The following is a 23,684-nucleotide window of genomic DNA, read 5'->3' on the forward strand; positions in this document are numbered from 1 at the left end:
GTCCAGAAGCCACACCAAAGCCACACTCCAGTCCTTAGGTCTGGAGCGTGGCTTTGGTGCGACTTCTGGACTCTTAGGATGCATGCATCATTGAAACACCAAACCTCCACTGTGACTCGAAGCAGCTTTATTTTGGCTGTCTGTAACAGGCCAAAGTTTGATAGCAAAGCCACTCTTAAAACTTTAACTGCTTGTTTCTATAAACAGTCAGAGGAGAGGGCAGCCAAGTGCTTTTCAGGGCTTATCACTTACAGCTGTGTACATAGAATAATTAGGAATGAAAAATGGCTTGAGCCTCTGCTCCCTTGCCAGAGGAAAGGGCTGTTGCAGATGAAAATAATGTTTAGGTTTTTATTTTAATAAAGATAATATCATTGCAAATGTAAACCGATGGTGCTTAACTATTCAAAAAGTGTGCCATGGGAGGGATGGGGGAATAAAATGACTAAACTCTGCTTAGCTTGTCCTGGTTGAAGCTTGGAAAAAGTAATGTTTCTAGTCTCTAGTCCTATCAGACTGGCCACCAGGATAGGCCAAAAGCAAAATGCCACAGCTTCTTGTAGCTTGTGTATTCTTCCTCATTAATAATTTTTGCCATCTTGAACACACTCTGATGTTCCCTGGTCACTTGTGTCCTATTTCTTTTCTCTGAAGTGTTTTAAGATATCCAAATACAGTATGTGTTGTGACACTTTTGATTATGGTTGGGTCACCTGTCATGTGTATGCATGTTTTATACAAGGTTTTCCATAGCCCATCATAGTCCAAAGTATTTCACATTTATAATGCATGCTCTCTAACAGGTAGTACATAAAGAAACTGTATTAAGTGGTCCCAAGTATTCCCTTTTGCTTAAGAAGATAAGATATACCTTTTAAGATTAGTCCAAGGTCCACTGGATTTAGTGATATTTGGAAACATTCCAGCAACTGAAGGCACTTTCCTTCCCAGAGCTTAGTGTTGTTTTTTTTGTTTTTTTATCACAAATTCAGAATTTGTTGTTCTAGGAGCCATAGTCCTAAAGAATCTATTCTGATTTCTCAAAGAAGTCTCTTGCAACATAAAAATGAGCAAGAGTGGGGAGAGAAAAGAAAAAAAGAAAAAGAAATGTGGCAGCACCTTTAAGACTAACTGGTTTTTATTTTCTCATGAGCTTTCAGGAATATGAACCAACTTCTCCAGATTACAATTCTGTACTGCATACAAGGAAGTGGGTTTATACTAAGAAGGCTCATGCAAAAATAAAAACCATTTAATCTTAAACATGCTGCTTTTCTGTTTCTTTCCAAGAAATTTAACAATTATCCACTGATGGATTGTAGGCAGGTTTGGGAAGGGGGTCAGAGGAGCCTAGTGGTAGATAGAGCACATGCTTTACAGGCTTTCCAACTCTAATTTGAAGGTTTGGGGAGCAAAATCTGCCTGAGATTTTGGAGAACTGCTGCTGGTCCAACAGGGCAATTGGTCCTCAAGGTGTTTTGGACTTCAACCCCCTGAAGCCCCAGCCAATGTGGCCAACAGTCAAGAATTCTGGGACCTGAAGTCCAAAACTCTGGAGGACCAAAGTTTGGGAACCACTGGGTTAGATCAACAAATAGTTTGACCTGATATAAAATAGCTTCCTGAGTTTTGCCCTCTGTTATGATTGTTGCAATGTTCCCATGAGAAAATGAGAACTGAATCCATTATGAATTTACAGCTGATTTTTAAAACGATCAAGCTCATGGTCAATGGAAGTCCAAAAGGGGATGATAATTTTCAGGAAATACAGGATAATGTGTGTAAGTCCTAATTGACAATTACGCATGTGTAATTTATATTTTGAATGGTCTTAGAATGTCTTGTGGTCAAAACCTAGTTGTACAAAAACATCTCCATTAACTTTAATTGGAGCTACACAATTGAATCCCTCTACATCTGTCTGAAAATAGGCTGTAATCATGCACAAAGCTATTAAAGGGTAGCAAAATGCTTTACAACGCTGCTCAGGTGGTTATGATTAATGGCACTTTTGCACATCATTCCCACGGTAGTGTTTTGCCTGGGGAAAATATGACAACTTCCTGAGACTACTATCATTTTGACAACATCATAGCCTAACATATTATTCTGCAACATAACGTCACAACATCTATTCTGAGAAATTATTTGTGAGTCTCAATCTCATTTGCTTCTATCTTTGTAAACAGCAATTTAACACTAACTTAATAGTTATTTTTTCCTCTTCTAATGGAAACCCAACTAAATTAGATTTTCATATTACCCCTTTCTACTAACTTTCCTGTCCCTGGCATAGGGTCAGAACAGCTGGCAACATGGAGATTGATGAACAGATCTGTCATCTTTTATTTCATTAAAAAAAAGCAGATGTGAAACCTAGCCTGGAGGTTTTACCATTCTTCCTGCACTGTTTTTAATGAACCCCCACTCTGCAGTTCCACTTTGAATCATATCTTCCATAGAAGACAAGAGATCCAAATTCAGATCTCTGTTGTCTTGTCTAGAGCTGCATCTACACTGTGAGATATTTAGCCTTCTCTGTCAGAGAGCTTTGGTGCCATAACAAAATCCCAGGATTCCACAGGATGAATCTATGCCAATTAAAGCAGTGTCTAACTACATTCATTCTGCATTGTGGCGGCAGCCTAGGTTGACTCTAGATTAAAGGTAGCATTGCTCAGCCTAGGGTAGTCCAGGTACATTGGATTACAGTTTCCATCATCACTAGTCATCACACTGATTGGAGGACACCATGCTGAGAGTGTCTGGTTTAGGGAATCAAGTTTAGCTAGGCTACAGCCCTATGCATAATTACCTGAAAGTATCATTTAATTTAAGGAGGCCTATTTCCATGCAGACATGGATATGATTCCAGTATTAACAACGTGTGAGGATAAATACTTAACTTGCTTACTTTTGAACTTCTTTCTTAGCCTTACAACAATATAATTTATTTTTCTTGTAGCAGCAGAAGATTCTACTCAGAAGTTTGTGCAAATTGGTCATTCAGTGAAAAAACCTGGAGACTGGAAATTAATAATCCAGAAATTTGTAAATGAAAATGATGTTGTAATTTTCAGCAATACAACCTGCAGCTTCTGTTCCAAGGTAATGCATTAGTTTTTGAGCAAAAAGATACAGAATTTGGTAGCTGAAAATGTGGGTGGATGTTGACAAAGTTATTTAAGAGCTCCAGAAAATGACAAAACTGAATATTTTATTCATGAATACAAAATAAAATCTTTTTCCCACACAGTTTATTATACACAGTTTTCTCATAATATAGTCACTCTTCTTAAATCATGAACATTTGAGCTAAGATGCAATTCATAAGTACTGTACATATGTTAGGCTTAATTCTGATTGTTAATCCCAAATCGAGTAGGCCCTAGTAAATAAATGGTGTTTATGTAACTGTTGAATTCCCACATTCCTATTGATTCAATTGATCTATGCTAGTTGGAAGTAGCAATTGGGTTTGGCCTTAGTTTTTACTATTTTAAATTAATTAACATATATGTAGCATATACATCATTATTTTAAATTATTTTTTATTTGCCTTGGCTACACTATCAAGAAATCAATTTTAAACTGACAGAATCCTCAGAGGTATATGAAACCTGGAAATAGTGATTTGGTTAAACTTTGGTTTCCGGGCAAGGCAGGACTTAAAACCATGCTTGATCTTGGGTTGAATAACCACTGTCATTAGAAACTTAGCTGAGATCTACATTTCTTTGCTCAGATCCAAAGCATGGGCTACTCTCCCAGAATCTCCCATCTAGCATAGCCACTGAACATTAGAGGTTTATTTAAATAGTTTTTTCTGATCTGGTCAGAATCCATGAAGGTCTGCTGTCCAGCAGTGGCTATGCCTACAGCCAGAAATGGACAGAGCCAATGCAGGGCACATGTATGCATACAACACTGTAAATGTACAACGTCAAGGCTCATGGTAGAAAACTATGCTTTCCCATAACATCTGAACTAGAGCTTGGAAGAGTAAGTTTTGGGAACTCTACTCAAGAGAGTTGTAGTATAAAAATAACATTACCAAGCCCTGATCTGAGCCTATTTACATATCTCTTCTCCATCTCCATTTATACAAATCTCACCTCCTGACCCTTTGCATCAGAGAGCCAGATTCAAGAAAGTTCCTTTTACTTTCATAGCGTCCATTTGTTCAATAAAGAAACAAAGCAAAACAAACCACCAAAAAAAAAAAAAAATCTCTCTAACTTCCTTGACCTATTCATCACTTTAGTCTTTTGTTAATCCTCAACAAGCATTGTGACAGCAAATATCCATGGAATGATTAATATTAAGATTCTCAGTTTGTGGTCTTGTATTCCATTTTACAGCCATGTACTATGTAAAAACCGATATTTTTTAAAAATAGCAGTTCTACCGATGGTAAACAAAAACATGAGAGTTATCAGTTAAATACATCCATCATTGATATTATAGATTTTTCCAGGAGGTTAACTAGAAAAAGGGTAGAACTTTCAAATTATTCAAAATTACTATTTCATAATGATCCACAGAAGCTCCACTATGGTACTAATTTGCCATTTAAAAATCTATATTAATAGTAACATATCCAATTTGAAGCCCTAGAGACAATCATGTCTCCTTCACTTATTGCACTTCTTATTTATTTAATCACCTCTCCTGCAACAAACATGTTGTCTGTTTGTACTAGCTGTCTGTTGTGAGATCAGATCAATGAGACTGGCATCCTCAACTACTACTACTACTACTTATTATTATTATTATTATTATTATTTGCTTTCTGGTGGTTTATTGTATACAAACTTTGTTTCATGCATAACATTATTTAAAGTACTATATAAAATTACCTTCAGGCTATGTATATAAGGTGTATATGAAACATAAATTAATTCTGCGTTTAGACTTAAGTCCCATCTCCAAGATATCTCATTATGTATGTATATGCAAATACAGGTATTCTAAAATAATAATGATGATAATCATCATCATCATCATCATCATCATCCAAACCCCAAAACACTTCTTGTCCAAGCATTTCAGATAAGATATATTCAAGCTGGTAGTCTGCTTTGGTTTATTAATGATACAGTATTCTGCACAGCAAAACTTTCATTTCTACTGAAAATGATTGAAGAGGGAACAAAAGTAAGGGAAAGCAGGCAGTTGAAAGTGGAAGATGAGGTGGTGGTAAAGGAATACTGCCAGCCCTCCATTTTTGTGGATTTGATTATTCATGGATTTGATTATCTTTAGGAATCTCTAGGTCCTCTAGTGTGACTCCACCAGATGTTGACCATAGCATTGCACTGGAGCACCTAGAGCAGTGATGATGAACCTTTTACAGACTGAGTGCCCAAACTGCAACCCAGACCCCACTTATTTATTGCAAAGTGCCACATCCCTCTGGCTTTCTAGTAAGAAACTCTGGCAAACTCTGTGCTAAGGTGACAGCATGTGTGCCCACAGAGAGGACTCTGAGTGCCACCTCTGGCACGCGTGCCAGAGGTTCGCCATCACTGACCTAGAGATTCCTAGAGAAAACATTTCTCTAGCCTTTTCTAGGTCCTCCAGTGCAATTCTTTGGTCAGCTTCTGCCATAGAGTTGTGACAGAGGACCTAGAGATTCTTAGCAAAGTGTTCTTTTATGTAAAAAAGGGGGATTTTTTGGTCTGTTTTCCCCCCTCACTTTCATGGGGGTCCTGTGCCCCAAACCCCAGAGAATGTGGAGGGGCCACTGTATACGTTTTTCACTGGAATAAGCATTTTTAGTGTGATAACTGTATAATCATGTTGCACCAAAACAGCAAAATGTCAGCAACACAACCCATTCCCCTGTCATCTGCAACATGGGTTAATCTTCTTTAGCAGTAAGAGCCAACATCAGGATGTGCCCAAAGCATTTTCCTGCCTGAAGCAGACACACCCATGTCACACTGTATAGTACCCAAGGAATATTTTGGCACCTGAGGCAGAAAATCCAAAAAGCATATCTCCTGCTCCAGAGCAGTAAAATACACACACACACACACACACACACACACTACACAACACTGGCCTTTCGTGACAGCCAGAACCATCTGCTTGAAAATAATGCCTAATAGGAAAATCAGCTCTCTCACGAGTTTCCTTTCTAAAAGCTTACATAAATAGATATGATAAGCTTCCAAATTTTAATATGAAGATATCTTCAGCTTAGAAGGGAAAGCCCATGTTAAGAGGAAGGCAATGGCAAGCCTCCTCTGAACAAATCTTGCCAAGAAAACCTCATGATAGGTTGCCTTAGGGTTGCCTTAAGCCAGAAACAACTTGAAGGCACTCCTCAACAACAACAACACTACCAACAGACCCCACCGCCATACTTATATCACTCAGGATTTCTGTAGCTTCTATTTTGCTGTTGCCTGCTTTGATCTATACTCTAAAAGGCATCAGAACCTGTATGATCTTGGAAGCTAAGCAGAGTCAGCCCTGGTTAGTACTTGCATGGGAGCCCACCAAGGAATACCAGGTGCTGAAGGCCACATTTCAGAGGAAGGAACTGGCAAAACCACCTCTGAGAATTCCTTGCCTATGAAATTCATGGGGATTACCATGAGTCAACAACGACTTGAACACACACACACATAAAGCACTATGAGAAGGGGCTCATCTTAACAACTGAGTGATTCAATTAACATGTAATTATAATTAGTAGTGCTTGTGGTATTCTGGGACAAGATTGTTGATAGCTTTAAAGGTCAAAACTTGTACTGTTAGTAGCTGTTACATCAGCAATGTATTCCATGCAGTCTCCACCAAACGCAACACTTTGTGGCTGCAGTGTGAACCAGTTATAGTTTCCATATGCTTTTCAAACTGCTAGTTATAATATGTATACTTTTTTAAAAAATAATACAGGTGAAGGATCTGTTCAAATCTATGAATGTTTCCTACACTACTATTGAACTTGACAAAACAGGTAAGTCAAGTTACATTGTATGCAAATAACCCCCCCTGCCACATTATAAAGAATTCATTCAATTATTCTGTAAGTTTACTTCCTCTCCAACTATAAAATTGTAAGTGCTCTTTATCATCTATAAAGCCTTACATGACTTGAGTTTAGGCTATCTGAAGGTTCATACCTTCCTATATGAGGGTGCATCTACACTGTAGAAATAATGCAGTTTGACATCACTATAACTGCCTTTGCTTCATCCTACACAATCCTGGGATTTGTACTTTTTTGAGGCACCAGCACTCTGGCAGAGAAGGCTAAAGACCTTGTAAAACTACAAATCCTAGGATTCCATAGGATAGAGATGTAGTACTTAAAAGTGGTGTCAATCTGCAATATTTCTACAGCGTAACGCTTTCTCAGAGCCAGTGTGGTGTAATGGTTTGAGTGTTAGACTACGATTCTGGAGATCAGGGTTCAGTTCCCCACTTGAGCATTAAACCCATTGAGTGACCTTGGGCAAGTTACACTCTCTGGGCCCCAGAGGATAGCAATGGCAAGGCCCCTCTGAAGAAACTTGCCAAGAAAACCCAGGGCTGGCTCATCCATATAGGCGAACTAGTCAGCTGCCTAGGGTGGCAAAATTTAGGGGCGGCTTGGTACCTTTTTTGTATATATTTTTTTCATAATTAAACAATATTAAAGTGAAAACTCATTATAGCAAGCGATGTAAAAACAATGTACCATATGATGGTTCCTTTGTACAATGGCCCAAACATAAATGTGTGCCCCCTTGTGTCCGTGGTACAGTCACATGGTACATCATCTGCCTTCCGCATGCGCCTTGAATGTAACCTCAAGTTCAACAGCCCCCTCTCCTCTTGCTGCCCACCCGCCTTACCCTTGGTGCCACAACAGGAAACGCCAGTTGCCAGTCATCTTGAGTCTACTGTTTACAACAAACTAACTAGTCTGTTTTTGGGTTTTGCATTTTTGGTAGTGTTCATGCAATAGTGTTTCAGTGTTTGTGTTTGATTTTGAATGTTTGCCTAGTACATTTAATACTGTGTTGCATTCCGACGACAAGTTTGAAACTAAGTAAAGAGGAAGTTTTAGTTGTTTAGGTGAGTGCTCTATTTATTATTACATTATCTTAGGGGATAGAGGGGCACACAGCCGCCCTGTATCCTAGGTCTTTTATCATTACATAATAAGAAATCAGAAAAAGAATGTTGTTCTATGAAAGGCAATAAATTAGGCTACAGAGAAATACAAGCAGAAGGCTAAAATGTTAACAAAAGGAGACGAACTACTTATATTGACTAAACACTCCAACCTATACAATCAAATAATACAAATAACATTCATTAAATAGCAAAACAGCAGAAATCAAGGGGTGAAAATAATTATAAGGGGTGACAGGGGTGCCAAAATATTTCTCACCTAGGGTGGCCAAATACCCAGAGCCGGTCCTGAGAAAACCCTTTGATATGTTCGCCTTAGGGTCCCCATAAGTCAAAAATGACTTGGAGGCACACAACAACAACAGTGCTTTCTCAGTGGAATTTCCTTCCTAGGGCAACTTGGATGGCCCCTTCCTTGATATAATTCTACCAGCAAGTGAAAACTTCTGTTCTAACAGGTGAAATCAACTACCTGTGCACTGACCAGAAAGTCCCCAATTTTGTTCCCAAATTCTATCACCTCCCAATACAATCTGTTTTTATACCACCTCCCTGGGCTTATTTTAACCCAGTATACAACTGGAAAGCACAGCAATAAAATCTGGGATTTTTCAGTCAGTCTGGATATACTTTCAGTGGGATTTTTAATGGTGTGCTGTTTTGTTTATTTTCAGCTGCTGTCATTTACTGGATTTTTAAATTATTTTAATTATGTAGATTGCTTGATTGCATTTTGAAAATAACTTTTATGTATTTTTGTATATATTTCAATTTGTATTTGTTTTATTTATTTATGTATTTATTTATTTGGATGCTACCTTTCTCCCAGAAGGGACCCAAGGCTGCTCACAGATAAAAAAACATTCAATCAGAGTTTGGATTTAAGTTAATCTGAAGCAGAATTTAATAAAATTTCTTTTTGGTCTCCAAATGGCTGGGAAATTCTGAGAGTTTTAATCCCAAAACAGTAATTCTTACAAGACAAGCTTTAGCTTGAATAATAGCCCAGTGTGATGTAGTGGTTTGAGTGTTCAGCCATGGAAACCACTGGATGATGTTGAGCAAGCCACACTCTCTCAGCCTCAGGGGAAGACAATGGCTAACTCCCTCTGAAGAAATCTTGCCAAGAAAACTCCATGATGGGTTCACCTTAGGATTGCCTTAAGTCGGAAATGGCTTGAAGGCACACAACAACAACAACAACAACAACAACAATAGCCAGAAGAATAAGAGGTGGAATGTGCTATATTAATCCCATAAGATTCCCAGTATTTATGTCCAGTTTGGCCAATCCAGAGGATTCATATTGCCTCCAGTTGATGCTGCCTTCATAATCACCATTTGTTTTCTAATTTAGCACAGACAAGAGTGGTTGAGCAATGGACCCAATTCCCTAGAGAGGTGGAAGCCTCTGTCTCTGGATATCTTCAAAAAGAGACTAGCTGAGAGTTACCTGTTAAGGGTGCTCTAGCTGGATTTCTGTACTGAGGAGTGCCTATAGAGCCCCTTCCAAGTCTATGATTCTATATATCTTCTTTATATTCTAGTTATGGGATGTGGGAATTTTGTGGGATTTTTTCTCTTTTTGCTTTGTCATGCTGTGTTTGTGTTTCTGATATCTTGCTTTATCATGCTGTGTTTAGCAGTTTCCACAGTGCAAAAGGCGTGGCACTTAAACGCTCTAAACAACGATCTTATCATCCCTTTCTCTGTATATCAGCTTGTATTCGTGGTTGTTGTTGGTTTGGGCAGATGGGAACAAAGGTATTTAAAATATTTAAGTAGATCCAGGGGAAATGATAACAGCTTTCAGAGCTGTCCTAAAATTACTTTTCTTCAAGTAGCTTATCTCATAAAGTTGTTAGTTTCCCGTCTGACTTATCTGTAAATGTTACTGTCCTAAAAATGAATGAGAATCAGCTAACACTGCTTTCACACTCCAAAATCTAAGCTTGGTTTTCTTTTAGACTTTCTTCATTAGGGGAGCCTAAATAAGGAGGAGAAAGATGAAGCGTTTTGGTTGTTGACATGATTAAACCACTGGGAGTCAAACTCAGAACCTGTTCGTGATGTTAGAAGTGCATCATCTAGGGTAGCGAGTTCAAGATTGTCCTGGTTTCCCAACCAAAACCTGAGACATGGAGGAGGTCCTAGAAGATGATGTCATTAAGTATTGTGCATTAAGTACGCATCACCATTGCTCTCACTTTATAATTGGGAAACACAGAGAGAGTGAACATATTTTCCTGTTTGGAAACTAGGGAAGAAATCTTAGCTAAAGGAGCTGTTCTCACATCAAGATGAAATGAGGGGATTATTAGGGAATTAAGGGGATCATATATGTTTATACGTGCGCCTTCAAGTTACCTGCTGACTTATGGCAACCCCATGAATTTCACAGGGTTTTCTTCGGCAAGGAATACTCAGTTTGTTTTGTCAGTTCCTTCCTCTGAAATATAGCCTGCAATACCTGATATTTGTTAGTGATCTCTCAGTCAATGAACTAACTGAATTTGCTTAGCTTCCATAATCAGATGAGGTCCCCTTTAGGGATGGGATAATAAACATTTACTCTAGGCTGTTCATTTCTAGCCATGAGATGGGTGCAGAGCAGAGTGGAAGGTGAGCCCTGGTATCACAATTACTGGGACACAAGGAGGAAATTAACTAAGAAAATAATACATAACCCCACGGGGTGATGGTGGTTGCTGAACCAAACGCAACCCAAAATTGCCTCTGTGCACTGGGCTCTTCAGTGTGTAAATTTACACATAGTATTCGGGTTGTAAAAGGCCAAAAAACATTGCATATTTTAATGTCACTGCTGGCATGCAGCAAAATACTTCCTTGTTCTCCTTCTCAGAATGCCCTCTGGCTATTTACACTTTAGGACAAACTAGCATACATTCAGGTTCTCCTGAAATCCAGGCTAGGATCAAGGAATGGATTGTTATAAAAATAAATAAATAAATAAATAAATTCAAAATATATTTAACAAGCTGTGAAATTCATGCTGAGCTTTTTGTGAGATGCTTTTGTTGTATCTGTTGTCTGCCTGATATAAAAGGGATACCAGTCCTGATATTCCTACAACATAGGCATGTTAATTATGTTCAGTATGACTTAAAGGGGCCATTATATTCAGTGGGGCTTATTAAAAATTAATACGTATGATCTCACCCTTAGGCTATCTCCTGCAGAAACTGGTCAAAACAGACAGACTTAATAAGATGAAAGACTCCTTCCATTTTGTATTTTAGATGGTTAGTGACCATCTGAAAATGGAATGAAACTCTGCCCTGCAGAATCATGACCCCTAATTCCAAGGAACCTTGAAAATCTAGTTTGCTGTACAGCCTGTAAGATCTCCATTAAGGAAATACTATATAGGACAATGTGGACACAGGATAGAGTGGGGCAGAATTGTTCTGATAAGCTCATTCTGCTCATGAGTGTATGCACTCTTAACACACACACACACACTCTAATACACCTGGAGTACCCCTTCCTTCTTGCTCTGTGGTAATAGTGGGTTATCCTATTGTTCTCACTGTCATAGATCCTTTCGTTTGGTTCCCATATAGGTAGACTGTGATTTCCCAATTAACAAAAGAGCTAACCATTTTGTGCCATGCACAGCCAGGGACCAAGAAGGGAAGGATAGCTTTATGGCTGACACAAGGAATTGTCCTTTCATAGCTAGGCAAATACAGCTGCTTCTTAAACCAGAAGAATAAGTTCTCTGTTTGTCATAGATATGGTGGTGAACATCCTTTTAACAGTGGGCTGACTTCTGAAATTAGGTACCTTCATACGTGCATCAGATGCTCCACAGACTCAAAAGCTTATGCTGCTGGTAGCACTGCTGCAGGTAGAATTTCTCATGTCAGACAGGCTTTTGCTAAGGAGGCAGACTCAATATGCCAAACAGCTACTGGGCAGCAGAAATAGTGAAGAGTAAGACTGGAGTAGTATGTCTGAGAAACAATGGCAGTGGCAACATAGCTAACACTTACTAGTAATGCTCAGAAGGAGGCACCAGTAAATGACATTTAAATGTCTTTTAGCCTGAAAACCCTATGATGAGACAATCAAAAATGTAACAAGAAATAGTGCCAGAAGATGAAACTCCCAGGTCAGAAGGCACTCCACAAGTTACTGGGAGAGAATCTAGGACATGTACAAGTACTGCTGCAGCTAATGACAAAACTGGACCTAAGCCAAAAGGACATTCAGCTGCTCATCTGCTCAGAGATTAAAGGAAAGTCTGACATGACACTCCATAACACATATTAAAGAAACATGGAATGTGAGAAGCATGAATCATGAAACTAGATATTGTAAATCAATAAATGGAAATATAGACATTGCAATACTTGGAGTGAGCAAGTCTGGAATGGAACATGTTCATCCAGGAAATGAACATCTAAGAAATGGAGTGACATTAATAGGGAGGAAAAATGTAGCAAAAGCAGTCAGGGGATATACTGAAAAATACAAATAATACTTCAGGGGAAACTATTCATATCATAATCCAAGTGTTTGCTCCTTCTATAGAAGCAGAAGAAGAAGAAATTGAAAGATTCTGCACTAGAGTCCAGAAGGAAATCAATCCCACATCAAAACATAATCATAGGCTGTTGGGATGCAAAAGTAAAAAACAGAGCAGAACCAAAAATTGTAGGAAAAATTAGCCTAGAATCAAGAAATGAAGCAGGACATCAACTACTTTAATTTTGTGAGATCCACAATTTGTTAATTGCAAACACATTCTTCAGACAACCAAAGGGACAACTGTATACATGGATGTCACCTGGTGGCCAATATAGACATCAAATAGACTACTTAACTGGAAACAGAAGATGAAGAGGCTCCCTTTTGTCTGAAAAAATAAGACCAGGAGCAGATTGTGGCACAAACCATGAATTGCTAATATCAAAAATAGAAGTAAAGCTAAAAAAGGAATACAAAATCAATAATTGTGCCAAAATACAACTTGAAGAACATTCCTATGGAATTTAAAGATAAAGTAAAAAATAGATTTGCACTGTTAAGCTTAAATGACCAGGAGCCAAAAAAAACCAAACAAACCTCTGGACTGAAACAAGGGACATTGTCAGGGAGGATTGCAAAAAGATAATATATCTATAGCCAAAAAGGAAAGAGAAGCTTCAATGGATGACAGATGAAACTTTTCAAGCACTTAAGGAAGGAGGAGAAGTGAAAGTGAAAGAAAACAAAAAATAGAATCAGAAAAGTCAAGGAAGAAAGTGCAAAGGTAGGTTACAGTTGAACATTAAGAAAATAAAAAATAATGAGCACATAACTTTAAAACAGATGGTGAAAACATTAATTGAACTAGTTAAACGTTTTCCATAAATTGGCTGTCATTAATCAGAATGGAGACTGCAGTCAAGAAATCAGAAGGCTAGGACTTGGAAAGACAGCTATGAAAGAACTAAATAAGATCCTCAAGTGGAATGATATACAGTTGACTCTCTGTATCCATGGATTCTGCATCCATGGATGCAACCATCCATGGCTTGAAAATATTTTTTAAAATTCCAAAATGCAAACCTTGAATTTGCCACTTTATAAAAGGGGCACAATTTTACTACGTCATTATATGTGATGGGACCTGAGCATACACTGATTTTGGTATCTACAGGAAGTCTTGGACCCAAACCCCAGCAGATACCAAGGGCCCACTGTATAACTGAATGCCAAGTAAGGATTGTTCATGCCATCATATCTCTGATTTCTTTGTATTGCTGTGAAAGCTGCACAGTGGAGAAAGCTGATAGGAAAACAATCATAATGTTTGAAATGTGGTGCTGAAGGACTGTTCTGCAGACACCCTGGACTGCCAAAAAGACAAATAAATCGATCATAGAGCAAATCAAGCCTGAACTCTCCCTAGAAGCCAAGATGACTAAAGTGAAACTGTTGTACTTTGGACATGTGATGAGAAAATACACTAGAAAATACAATAATGCTTGGTAAGGTAGAAAGCTATAGGAGAAGAAGACTACAGTTTGATTTTGTTTGGCCATACATGTCCTGATTTTCATCTATGAAATATTGGAGGGTATATTTTATCCGTGTTACAATAAATATTAATTACCCAATTATCTTACTCACTACCCCTTGACTTACTTTTTGGAATGGAATGCCACCAAAAAAGTAAAGAAATGGTATTTTCTTTAAAATACAAACAAAGAACAGCAAGCTTACACTAAAGTAGTCCTACCGGAAAGGGAACAGCAATTATTGTGTGTAGATAATTCAATAATTATAACAGAGACGTGTCTCATATCTTAAACAATATACATCTGTATTAACAGTACTAAATTGTCATAGACTTAAGTCTATGAAAGCTCATGCTGCCAACATCTTTCAGTTAGTCTCAAAGGTTCTACAAGATCTTTCTACATGCTGATTCTACAGACTATCACGACTATATCTTTTAATTCATTTATATTAGGTGTTTGTAGCTTTTATTTGATAATGTCCTACTCTTTTCTTGAATGGCCTACATTTTGTGGTGCCTTCCCATCTTTTGTGGTTAGGACATCTGGTCACCCTGCTCCTATGCATAAAAAGTAAAGAAATGGTATTTTCTTTAAAATACCATCAGAATGTCCCAAGAAAGCATTTTAGCTCACAGAAAGTAACAAGTAAATGTGACTCATTATAGAAAGAAGACTGTTACCACTTGCTATGTTTGTTGCTATACTTTTATTGTCTCCAAAAGCTATTTGTTAGCATAATTATTTGTAAAGTCCCAATCAGTGCTAGAATTGAAGGAGATGCAGCCACTCTGGCTTTTAGCAAGAGCAGATAGTTCTGTTAGGCCAGAAAATTTGCATTATGTAAAGTGAGGAGTACAAAATCACAAAATGAGAGTTGTAGCATGGTGCAATGAGCTCCAAAGATGAATCTGCAGGGTCCTTCGTTTATACAAATCAGTAATAGGCATACATGTCAAAATTTAAATACTAAAAAAGTAATAAGTATACATGTCAATCACTGGGCTACCACATTGTTTATTATCTGCCTTGCATGTACTTAATATCTATTGTAAAGTCATAAATTTGATATATGCTAGTCTGTTCCATCGTGGTAAGCATTTGGTCAGCACAAACCTTTTTTCTTCTTACTTAACTCAGCATATTGGCCGGCACACATCATATCCCATGTCATAGAGTACTCTCTATGACTGTCAGCCCCATTGTGCATAGGCATATGTCTCCATAAAATACTCTACGTATCCCCTTTTTCTTTTTGAACCATGGCCAATAGCTTTAACACGGCTGGTCGGCTGGGGTTGGGAGGTGAAGGAACTTGGCAAGATGCCATGAGAGTTGAAAACAATGAAGGAATACATTGTAAAAAGCAACAAAACATAATCATGATTCCTAAACATATAATTCCATAATAGGCAAGCCTTTTAAGCCATTAGCTAGAGCAGATGATTCTGTTAGGCCAAGAAGTAAGCCAGTCTCATAAGCCAAAAAAAAAAAACCCCGCCACATCTTGGTGAAACTGAGTAGACAAATTCTTCAACTGAGCAATTATTCCACTAATAGTATTTGAATTATCTCTAAGGTTAAAACAACACATTCCTTTAAATTCTTCACATCCATAATAACAAATAATCAATTTTTGCTTTATTATCTAATATGGCACAGTGTATTTGTCTTTTTGTTCATTATTTAACAAGCTTAATGCAGATAATGAAGCATTAATATTTTTGATAACTAAACAGACACATTTAGTGTTTTTTCTGTATGGACTGCAAGGCCAGGAAGGCCTATTAAAGAAATTGGCAGGGATGAGTATTCAGATGGGCTGTACAAATGAATGCTACTATCACAATCAGGTATTAAGGAGCACTTCTACAGTGTGTAACAGACACTATAGTCTTTTGAGGAATACCTTAGCAAGCCTGCTCAGGCAGCATGACGTTTGAGAGGCAAGATTGGCAGGAATATAACTAAAAGTTTGTTGGTTACAGGTAAAAAACCACCCTGATGGGAGCATAACATGAGCATAGTTAAAAGAAATGTCTATCATGTTCCTACAATTAAATGACTTGCCATATGGGCGAAAGCAGCCTGTAGGCACCTTTTCTGTTGTACAGTTTACTACTTTTGCACAATAAGAAATATGTTGATAAGCTACTTGAGGTGTATAAAAGGCAAGCGCATAACTAGGGAGCTGCTTTTTTATTGGACCCCATGATGGGTTGTCTCTATAAGATATGTTTATATTAAAATCTGAAAACATAATCTTCCTTTTTATATCTTGGATATCTTTACATACTGGAATTAAACATGAAGATAATAAATCTCGGCCATATGTAGCTTTGGACAAACAAAAGCGTGAGCGCTGATTCACATTAGCTGAAGTCTCCCACATGTTTAACTTTCTTTGTGAAAACATATTGGCCTGAACAGCTAACAAGCAAATAATAATTAATATTAACATAGAATTACAAGTAAGAACAGCACAAATCCCAACAAACATCTTTTGATCATCTGTCACAACTTGAAATTCTGGAGGAGTTTCTTGTTGCACCAGACCTTGAGCTTCATTTACAAGAGCCTTTTCACCTCCCCAAGTTATTTTATGAGATTTCTTCATTCTCGACTGTCGCGCTTGTTTGTCTGTCAACCATGGCTGGCATTGGAAGTTGGGAAGTGGATTCTGCGGAGCCTGGTGCCATGCCATGAGCTGGTTTCACACATTTGGCAGGAATCCGAAGAGTTCCTTGTGGAGTAGCTACGGCAACGTTTCCACGACCCCACGGAATTAATGGGACAGGTCCGTAGCAAGCAGGATCCAGTTGTTGTTTATATCACACTAAGGGTCGTGGCAGTGGCACATGCAATAAAAATGTTTCTGTATAGGAAATAAATTATCTGATAACACTATTAAGTGATTCCAAATAAAATTGGCAATGGCTAAAGCCTAGTCCACAGCCTGCCTATTATTCGGTCTAGACCTAACACCATCTTCCCCTTTTTCTTTTTGTTTGGTCAAGATTGTTTTAAGAGTACAGTGTGCTCATTCAACAATAGCTTGACCTGTTGAATTATAAGGAAGACCATAGACAAGTTGAATAGACCACTGTTTGTAAAAAAGATTGAAACTGGACAGATCGATAGACAGATCCATTGTCATTTTTTGATTGAGATGGTTTACCTAAGACAGACATTACAATTAACAAATGTGTAATAGCAGCAGCTGTATTCTCTTGCCTATGGGCAGTAACCCATAAGGCATGAGAATGTGTATCAATTGGTACATGAAGATAAGAAAATAGCCTGGTGGTCAGGTAGTGGGTGACATCCATTTGCCAAATTTTATTAGCCTATGTGCCATGTGGGTTAACACCCTATGGGAAGGGAATAAAAGTTTCAGCACATTGAGAACAAGCATGGACAATAGTCCATGCCTATGCCAAGGGAATGTTAAATGAGGGAAGAAGCTGGTTGATGGAAAAGGGCATGATTTGAAATGGGATCTGAAAATAGGTAAAATTTACCTTTTAATGTTGCATCTACAGTTGCATTGTCCTCTGTTAAAAACCCTGGTAGATTTGCGTGATTATGAATGTGGGTGACATAAAATTCAGTAGTGCGGTCGTGTAATAGACTTTGCAAAGTAAGGAATAAAGACAATAGTTTTTGTCAATTAAAGTGGAAATCTATGCAGTGGCCAGGGAAGGTATAAGGTTATGTACATAAAGAGAATCAACAACCAAATTCAGTGGTTCATGTGAAAAAGTATGGTCCCGAACAGACAGGCCAAAATAAAGCTGCTTCGGATCACTTTGGAGGTATGCTGTTTAAATGCTGCATGCATCCTAAGAGTCCGGAAGTTATAACATTTAACTTGTTGTTTATTTCCCTGTTTCATGGCTGTAGATAAAAAATTCATCTTATGGGTCTGTGTCCCAATATCCTAGAATCATAGAATCATAGAATCGTAGAGTTGGAAGAGACCACTAGGGCCATCCAGTCCAACCCCCTGCCATGCAGGAAATCCAAATCAAAGCATCCCTGACAGATGGCCATCCAGCCTCTGTTTAAAGACCTCCAAGGAAGGAGACTCTATCACCTTCCGAGGAAGTGCATTCCACTGCCGAACAGCCCTTACTGTCAGGAAGTTCCTGGCATACTCTGATCATATCTGTCAAATTCAAAGAATTTGTGGCCATCATGGGCTGTAGTGCCTGTTGGCAATCTTTATTAGCATTATCCTTTGCCAGTTTTTTCATCAGTTCTTTGCTGTCTCAGTATTGTCTGCTTAATGTTGGATCGCGGCTTGAAGCCTGTTTATAAAATCTCCATGTGGCTCATTAGGACCTTGTCTGATGGTAGCATAGCTCTTTCGGGGTTGGCCCAATTGAGGTATCTTTTTAAAAGCTGAAATGATGAGGGAGGAATTAATATGGCTTTTTACATTAACATACCACCTTGAACACTTTCAGTGTTGCCTCATTTTAGAAGGAAACAGAGCAGGTTCTGGTTACTATTTGGTATGGGGAACAACCAGAGATTACTAGAGATCTCTTGTTACAGTTCAGAAAGAATTCTGCCCAAAATGTTGGAAAGCCTGTATCAGAAACAGTTGAGAATACTTGGCTAGAAGATCTGATTCAGTTTAAGCTTCCAGGGTTCCTGTATAACCTGTTCTGTACTTCATACTCACCAACAGTACAGTGCCACATGGCCAGAAGGAGGGGGACTCACTTGCATAGATATGCCTCAGAAGAACACCAATGACAGCTTGAGAAAATGTATTTAACATCAGCAATACATATATATATATATATATATATATATTTTCTTTCTCCTGTATGATTCTTAACACATTTGCCTTTGTGCCAAATATGCATAGGGATATGGCACATTCCATTCCACTGTCTTTGCACAGAATAATGTTTGAATAGTCCAACATCATCTATGCCTGCCAACATTGTTAGTGTGGACTACTTTTAGGCAACATTTTAATACAGTCTGGTCTATACTGTGTTTCAGTTTTAGTTATGCAACGGAAGCCATGGTGAATGGGGAAAAATGAGTTATAAATGCTTTCAGTTGGGATAGGGAACCTTTAATCCTCCTGATGTCTTGGACTACAGTTTCCACATCCATTGGCCATGGTGGTTGAGGCCTCTGGAACTTGAAGTCCAAAACATCCGGGATGGTGGCAGCAAACATCTTCCACTCCTGCTTTTTCTTACTGAATGTTATAACATGGTGCAGGGTGTGGCAAGATTAATATACTGCACAATAAAATCATAGTGGGAATTTGATGTCCACTGATGCCAATGATGTGCTAAGACTTGCTTTATAGGCATCTTCCTCCTTTTTGGGTTTTATTTTTTGAATTTGTTTAATCACAGCCTTCAGCAAGCTGGAGGCATGTTGTTGTCATGGTTATCTAAAGAAGGAAAAGCAGGTCTGGTTTTAATGGTAGATCTCTGGGTGATTTGCAGTAGACTGAGAAGGATTTTTGATTCCCAATTATTTAACAATCACGGCAACAAACCCATTATTTTTCAACTCTTAATTGCAAGGCAGAAATGAAGAATGCCTGGAGCAGCCTAAACTAGGGGTGGACTTTTGTGTGGCGGGACCGTGACCATTGTTCAGTTCTGGTACTTAAAATGAATTCTGGGCCTCAAAACTACTGAATACTAAGTGTCCTTTTTATTTTGCCCCAGGATCAACTAGGTCATTTCTAGTGAAACTTAACCCTGTGGTTTCCCCACCTTGGTCAAAATAATAACTAAGATGAACACACATGGATGATAGAGGTTTTGCTTAAAAAGCTATATTTGAGGGAACTGAAAGTAGCTATATTGTTCTATGCACACACTTATATATACACATGTTGCTATGTGCAAGCCTACACATACACACAAGGCAATTGAGACTGCTGTTCTATTCCTGCAAATTGAACAATACCTGCTAACTGATCAGCAGTATATGTTCCATCACTAGCTGCCCCCATAGCTTGAAAAATTCAATCATATTCACTCTCCCATATAATGTACTGAGAGGTAGTTAAGACCATTCTTGTAGTATCCTTCCAGTCTTGAGGTATCATGAGATATGCATTTTTAATTCCTTCCAATAGTCCCTTAACATAATTAGTATTAATTCCAATATCTTTTACCACTTGTCTAATTTCATAATGATTTGTACCATCATCTGCAATTAAATGTGTAAGGATATGCAGGCAAAAGTCCAAGATCCTCCACATTATTTTCTGACTTCCTCTGATTTTCTACCATCAACTGAAATGGTGTGCGAAAGGGTTTACCCTTACCCATTTTTTGTTCAGTGTCCAAAGGAGCTGATGGGGGGTGAATCATGGGGGCAGAATAAGAAGGAGCTAGATCTACGTCCAGCCCTTTGCTAATTTGACATTTTGTTTATGCAGGTGTCTCTCATGGTCTATGCTTTTCTATCTCATGTCTACAAAGATGCCACAAGTTTAGAGCCTCTACGGGTGCCCTGGGCTCCGTATGTAATGTCCGCCCAATCTTATCCTATGCCCCTGCTTTTAGGGATCCCTTTTCTGGGTACTATAGACATTGGTGACCGATTTCCCAGACCAGCCAGTCAATTTCTGATCAGGTCACTTTGTAGTCCCCTTTTTGTAACAAAATAACTCCTCTGCATGCTTTTACTGAGCTATGGAGAGATGTCTCCCATACTTACTGGGATTCAGTAGAATGTGAGGTGCACCTGAAGCCTGTGCCAGGCGAGGTAAGTAGGGCTGCAGAGGATCCCTGTTCATGTGCCAGCTGAAGGGTACAGAATCACAAAGAGAGAGTCATAGCATGGTGCAATGAGCTCAGAAGATGAATCTCCAGGGTCCTTTATTTATACAAATTAGTAATAGGTAAATACGTCAATCACTGGGCTACCACATTATTTATTATCAGCCTTGCATATGCTTAATATCTGTTGTAAAGTCGTAAACATGATATATGCTAGTCTGTTCCATCCTGGTAAGCAGTTGGTCAGCACGGGCCTTTTTTCTTCTTAACTCAGCATATCGGCCGGCACACATCATCTCCCATGTCCAGCCAGCCATAATGTACTCTCTGTGACTGTCCACCTATGTGTGCATGGGCGTATGTCTCCAGGAAATACTCTATAGTAAAGTATGAACCAAGATAGGAAAAAAATTAAGCTGTAACAAAACAACAGGAGAGGGAAATGAGCACATAATTCTGAACTTTTGAACCAGAGAATAGACAAGGAAGCAGGAAGCAAGGAAGCTGACAAATACACAGACAATAATTTTATTGGATCCATATTCACTTACTATACTGCATTATACTGAAGCAGGAACATTCAACTTCTAAATGTCAAGATTTTTTAAGTCAGTGACTATCCTAGTTATTTCTCATGGACTAGAACTGATCAAAGATAAAAACTGTGTTGTCCTTAGAAACTCCCCAAAGCTCTGGTAGAATAACTTATGCATGTTGCTGTTTACAGGTACTTCTGCTTATTACCATGTAATTCAGAGAGAACACGTATTTTAATCTTAGATCTGTATGTTGCAAGGTGAAGTAGATTACTAACCATGGCATTTTCATATTTAAGTGGTAGTTTATTTTCTCCTGCAGCATTTAGAGAACTTACACAACCAGCTGTCTAAACTTCATAGGAGTTCTCCCCCGTCCTTGCTCCTTTTCTTCCTGTCCTCTGAAATGGGTCCCCCAGGGAGCCCTGAACTCCTTTCTATGCAGATTTACTGGATCTTTCCCCACTGAATTCACTGCAGTTTGCTGCTTAGAACACAGTTGAAGCTTTTAATCCCTCCATTCCCTCCCAAGAGAATAGCCACGGTTAACAATTGAGGAGGACATTTGCTGAAACAGACCAGAAGGCCATCTGTGCTAACGTATAGGATTGGCGTTCTCATTAGGCATAGTGAGAAAACTATCTCAGGCAGTGGACCATGAGGGATATTGAACTGTATCCCTAATTCCCCAAAAGAGCCCCAACTGCTATGTTAACTGCTCTCTTAATGCAGAAAGTCAGTAAGCAGCTGCCTTGGTTCTCCAGAGCTACCAAGACTCCAAATAGCTGGTTCTGAAACACATCGCAGGTAATCTTCCAGGGTATCCTGTCCAACAACATGGAAGGACCCCTTAGGAAAGGTCATTCATGAATGGCCAACTGTATGGATAGCGGCATTATTTGTCTCTCATTTTTAAGGTGAAATGGTGTGTGTGTGTAGCTGCAGGGACCTCAGAACCACCTGAATTGGCTTTTTGATGATGCAGTCTTCCCTGGTTATAATCAAGAGCAGTGGCAACATTTTATTTTTGGAGTGTCTGGTGGGTAAAGATGTTGCTCATGGGGGGAAATGTTCTAACCAGCAAGTACTGCTTCTGCTGGCCACTGTTTAAACTTCTTTACAACAGATGTTGGGCCAGGGACCATATCTGCCATTACGCAGAGTGAGGCAGCAGCCTCAACCAGAAAATACTGATGAGTGAGGAATTAATATGGCTTTATATGTGACATTAACATAGCACCTAGAACACTTTCAATGTTGCCTCATTTTAGAAGGAAACAGAGCAGGTTCTGGTTACTATTTGGTATGGGGAACAACCAGAGATTACTAGAGATCTCTTGTTACAATTCAGAAAGAATTCTGCCCAAAATGTTGGAAAGCCTGTATCAGAGACAGTTGAGAATACTTGGCTAGAAGATCTGATTCAGTTTAAGCTTCCAGGGTTCCTGTATAACCTGTTCTGTACTTCATACTCACCAACAGTGGCAGTGCCACATGGAGGGGGGACCAACTTGCATAGATATGCCTCAGAAGTACACCAATGACAGCTTGAGAAAATATATTTAACATCAGCATTATATATATATATTTTCTCCTGTATGATTCTTAACACATTTGCCTTTGTGCCAAATATGCATAGGGACATGGCATATTCCATTCCACTGTATTTGCACAGAATAATGTTTGAATAGTCCAATGTCATCTATGCCTGCCAACATTGTTAGTGTAAACTACTTTTAGGCAACATTTTAATACAGTCTGGTCTATACTGTATTTCAGTGTTAGTTATGCAATGGAAGCCATGGTGAATGGGGAAAAATGAGTTATAAATGCTTTCAGTTGGGATAGGGAACCTTTAATCCTCCTCATGTTTTGGACTACAGTTTCCACTTCCCTTGGCCATTGGCCATGGTGGTTGAGGCCTCTGGGACTTGAAGTCCAAAACATCTGGGATGGTGGCAGCAAATATCTTCCACTCCTCCTTCTTCTTACTGAATGTTATAACATGGTGCAGGGTGTGGCAAGATACTGCACAATAAAATCATAGTGGGAAATTGATGTCCACTGATGCCAATGACGTGCTAAGACTTGCTTTATAGATATCTTCCTCCTTTTTGAGTTTTATTTTTTGAATTTGTTTAATCACAGCCTTCAGCAAGCTGGAAGCATGTTGTTGTCATGGTTATCTAAAGAAGGAAAAACAGGTCTGGTTT

At 38.7% G+C, this 23,684-nt stretch overlaps 1 protein-coding gene across 5 annotated transcripts in view; it reads left to right on the plus strand.

Moving 5' to 3' along the window:
• The window catches only part of TXNRD1 (thioredoxin reductase 1), a 91,307-nt gene that overhangs the window by 13,745 nt on the left and 53,878 nt on the right, over positions 1–23,684 (plus strand). For 4 of the 5 annotated variants that reach the window (XM_089528008.1, XM_089528007.1, XM_089528009.1 and 1 more), the window contains 2 exons: positions 2,966–3,108; positions 6,910–6,970. In XM_089528008.1, the coding sequence (XP_089384134.1) occupies positions 2,966–3,108; positions 6,910–6,970 (204 nt within the window). Of the gene's footprint in view, positions 1–2,965; positions 3,109–6,909; positions 6,971–23,684 lie in introns of those variants that run through there. The other variant, XM_089528010.1, reaches the window with a different exon arrangement.

This window comes from Sceloporus occidentalis, unplaced genomic scaffold (assembly GCF_023333645.1).
Source record: "Sceloporus occidentalis isolate IW3139 unplaced genomic scaffold, rSceOcc1.0.p SCAF_5, whole genome shotgun sequence".
Classification (NCBI taxonomy): Eukaryota; Metazoa; Chordata; class Lepidosauria; order Squamata; family Phrynosomatidae; genus Sceloporus; species Sceloporus occidentalis.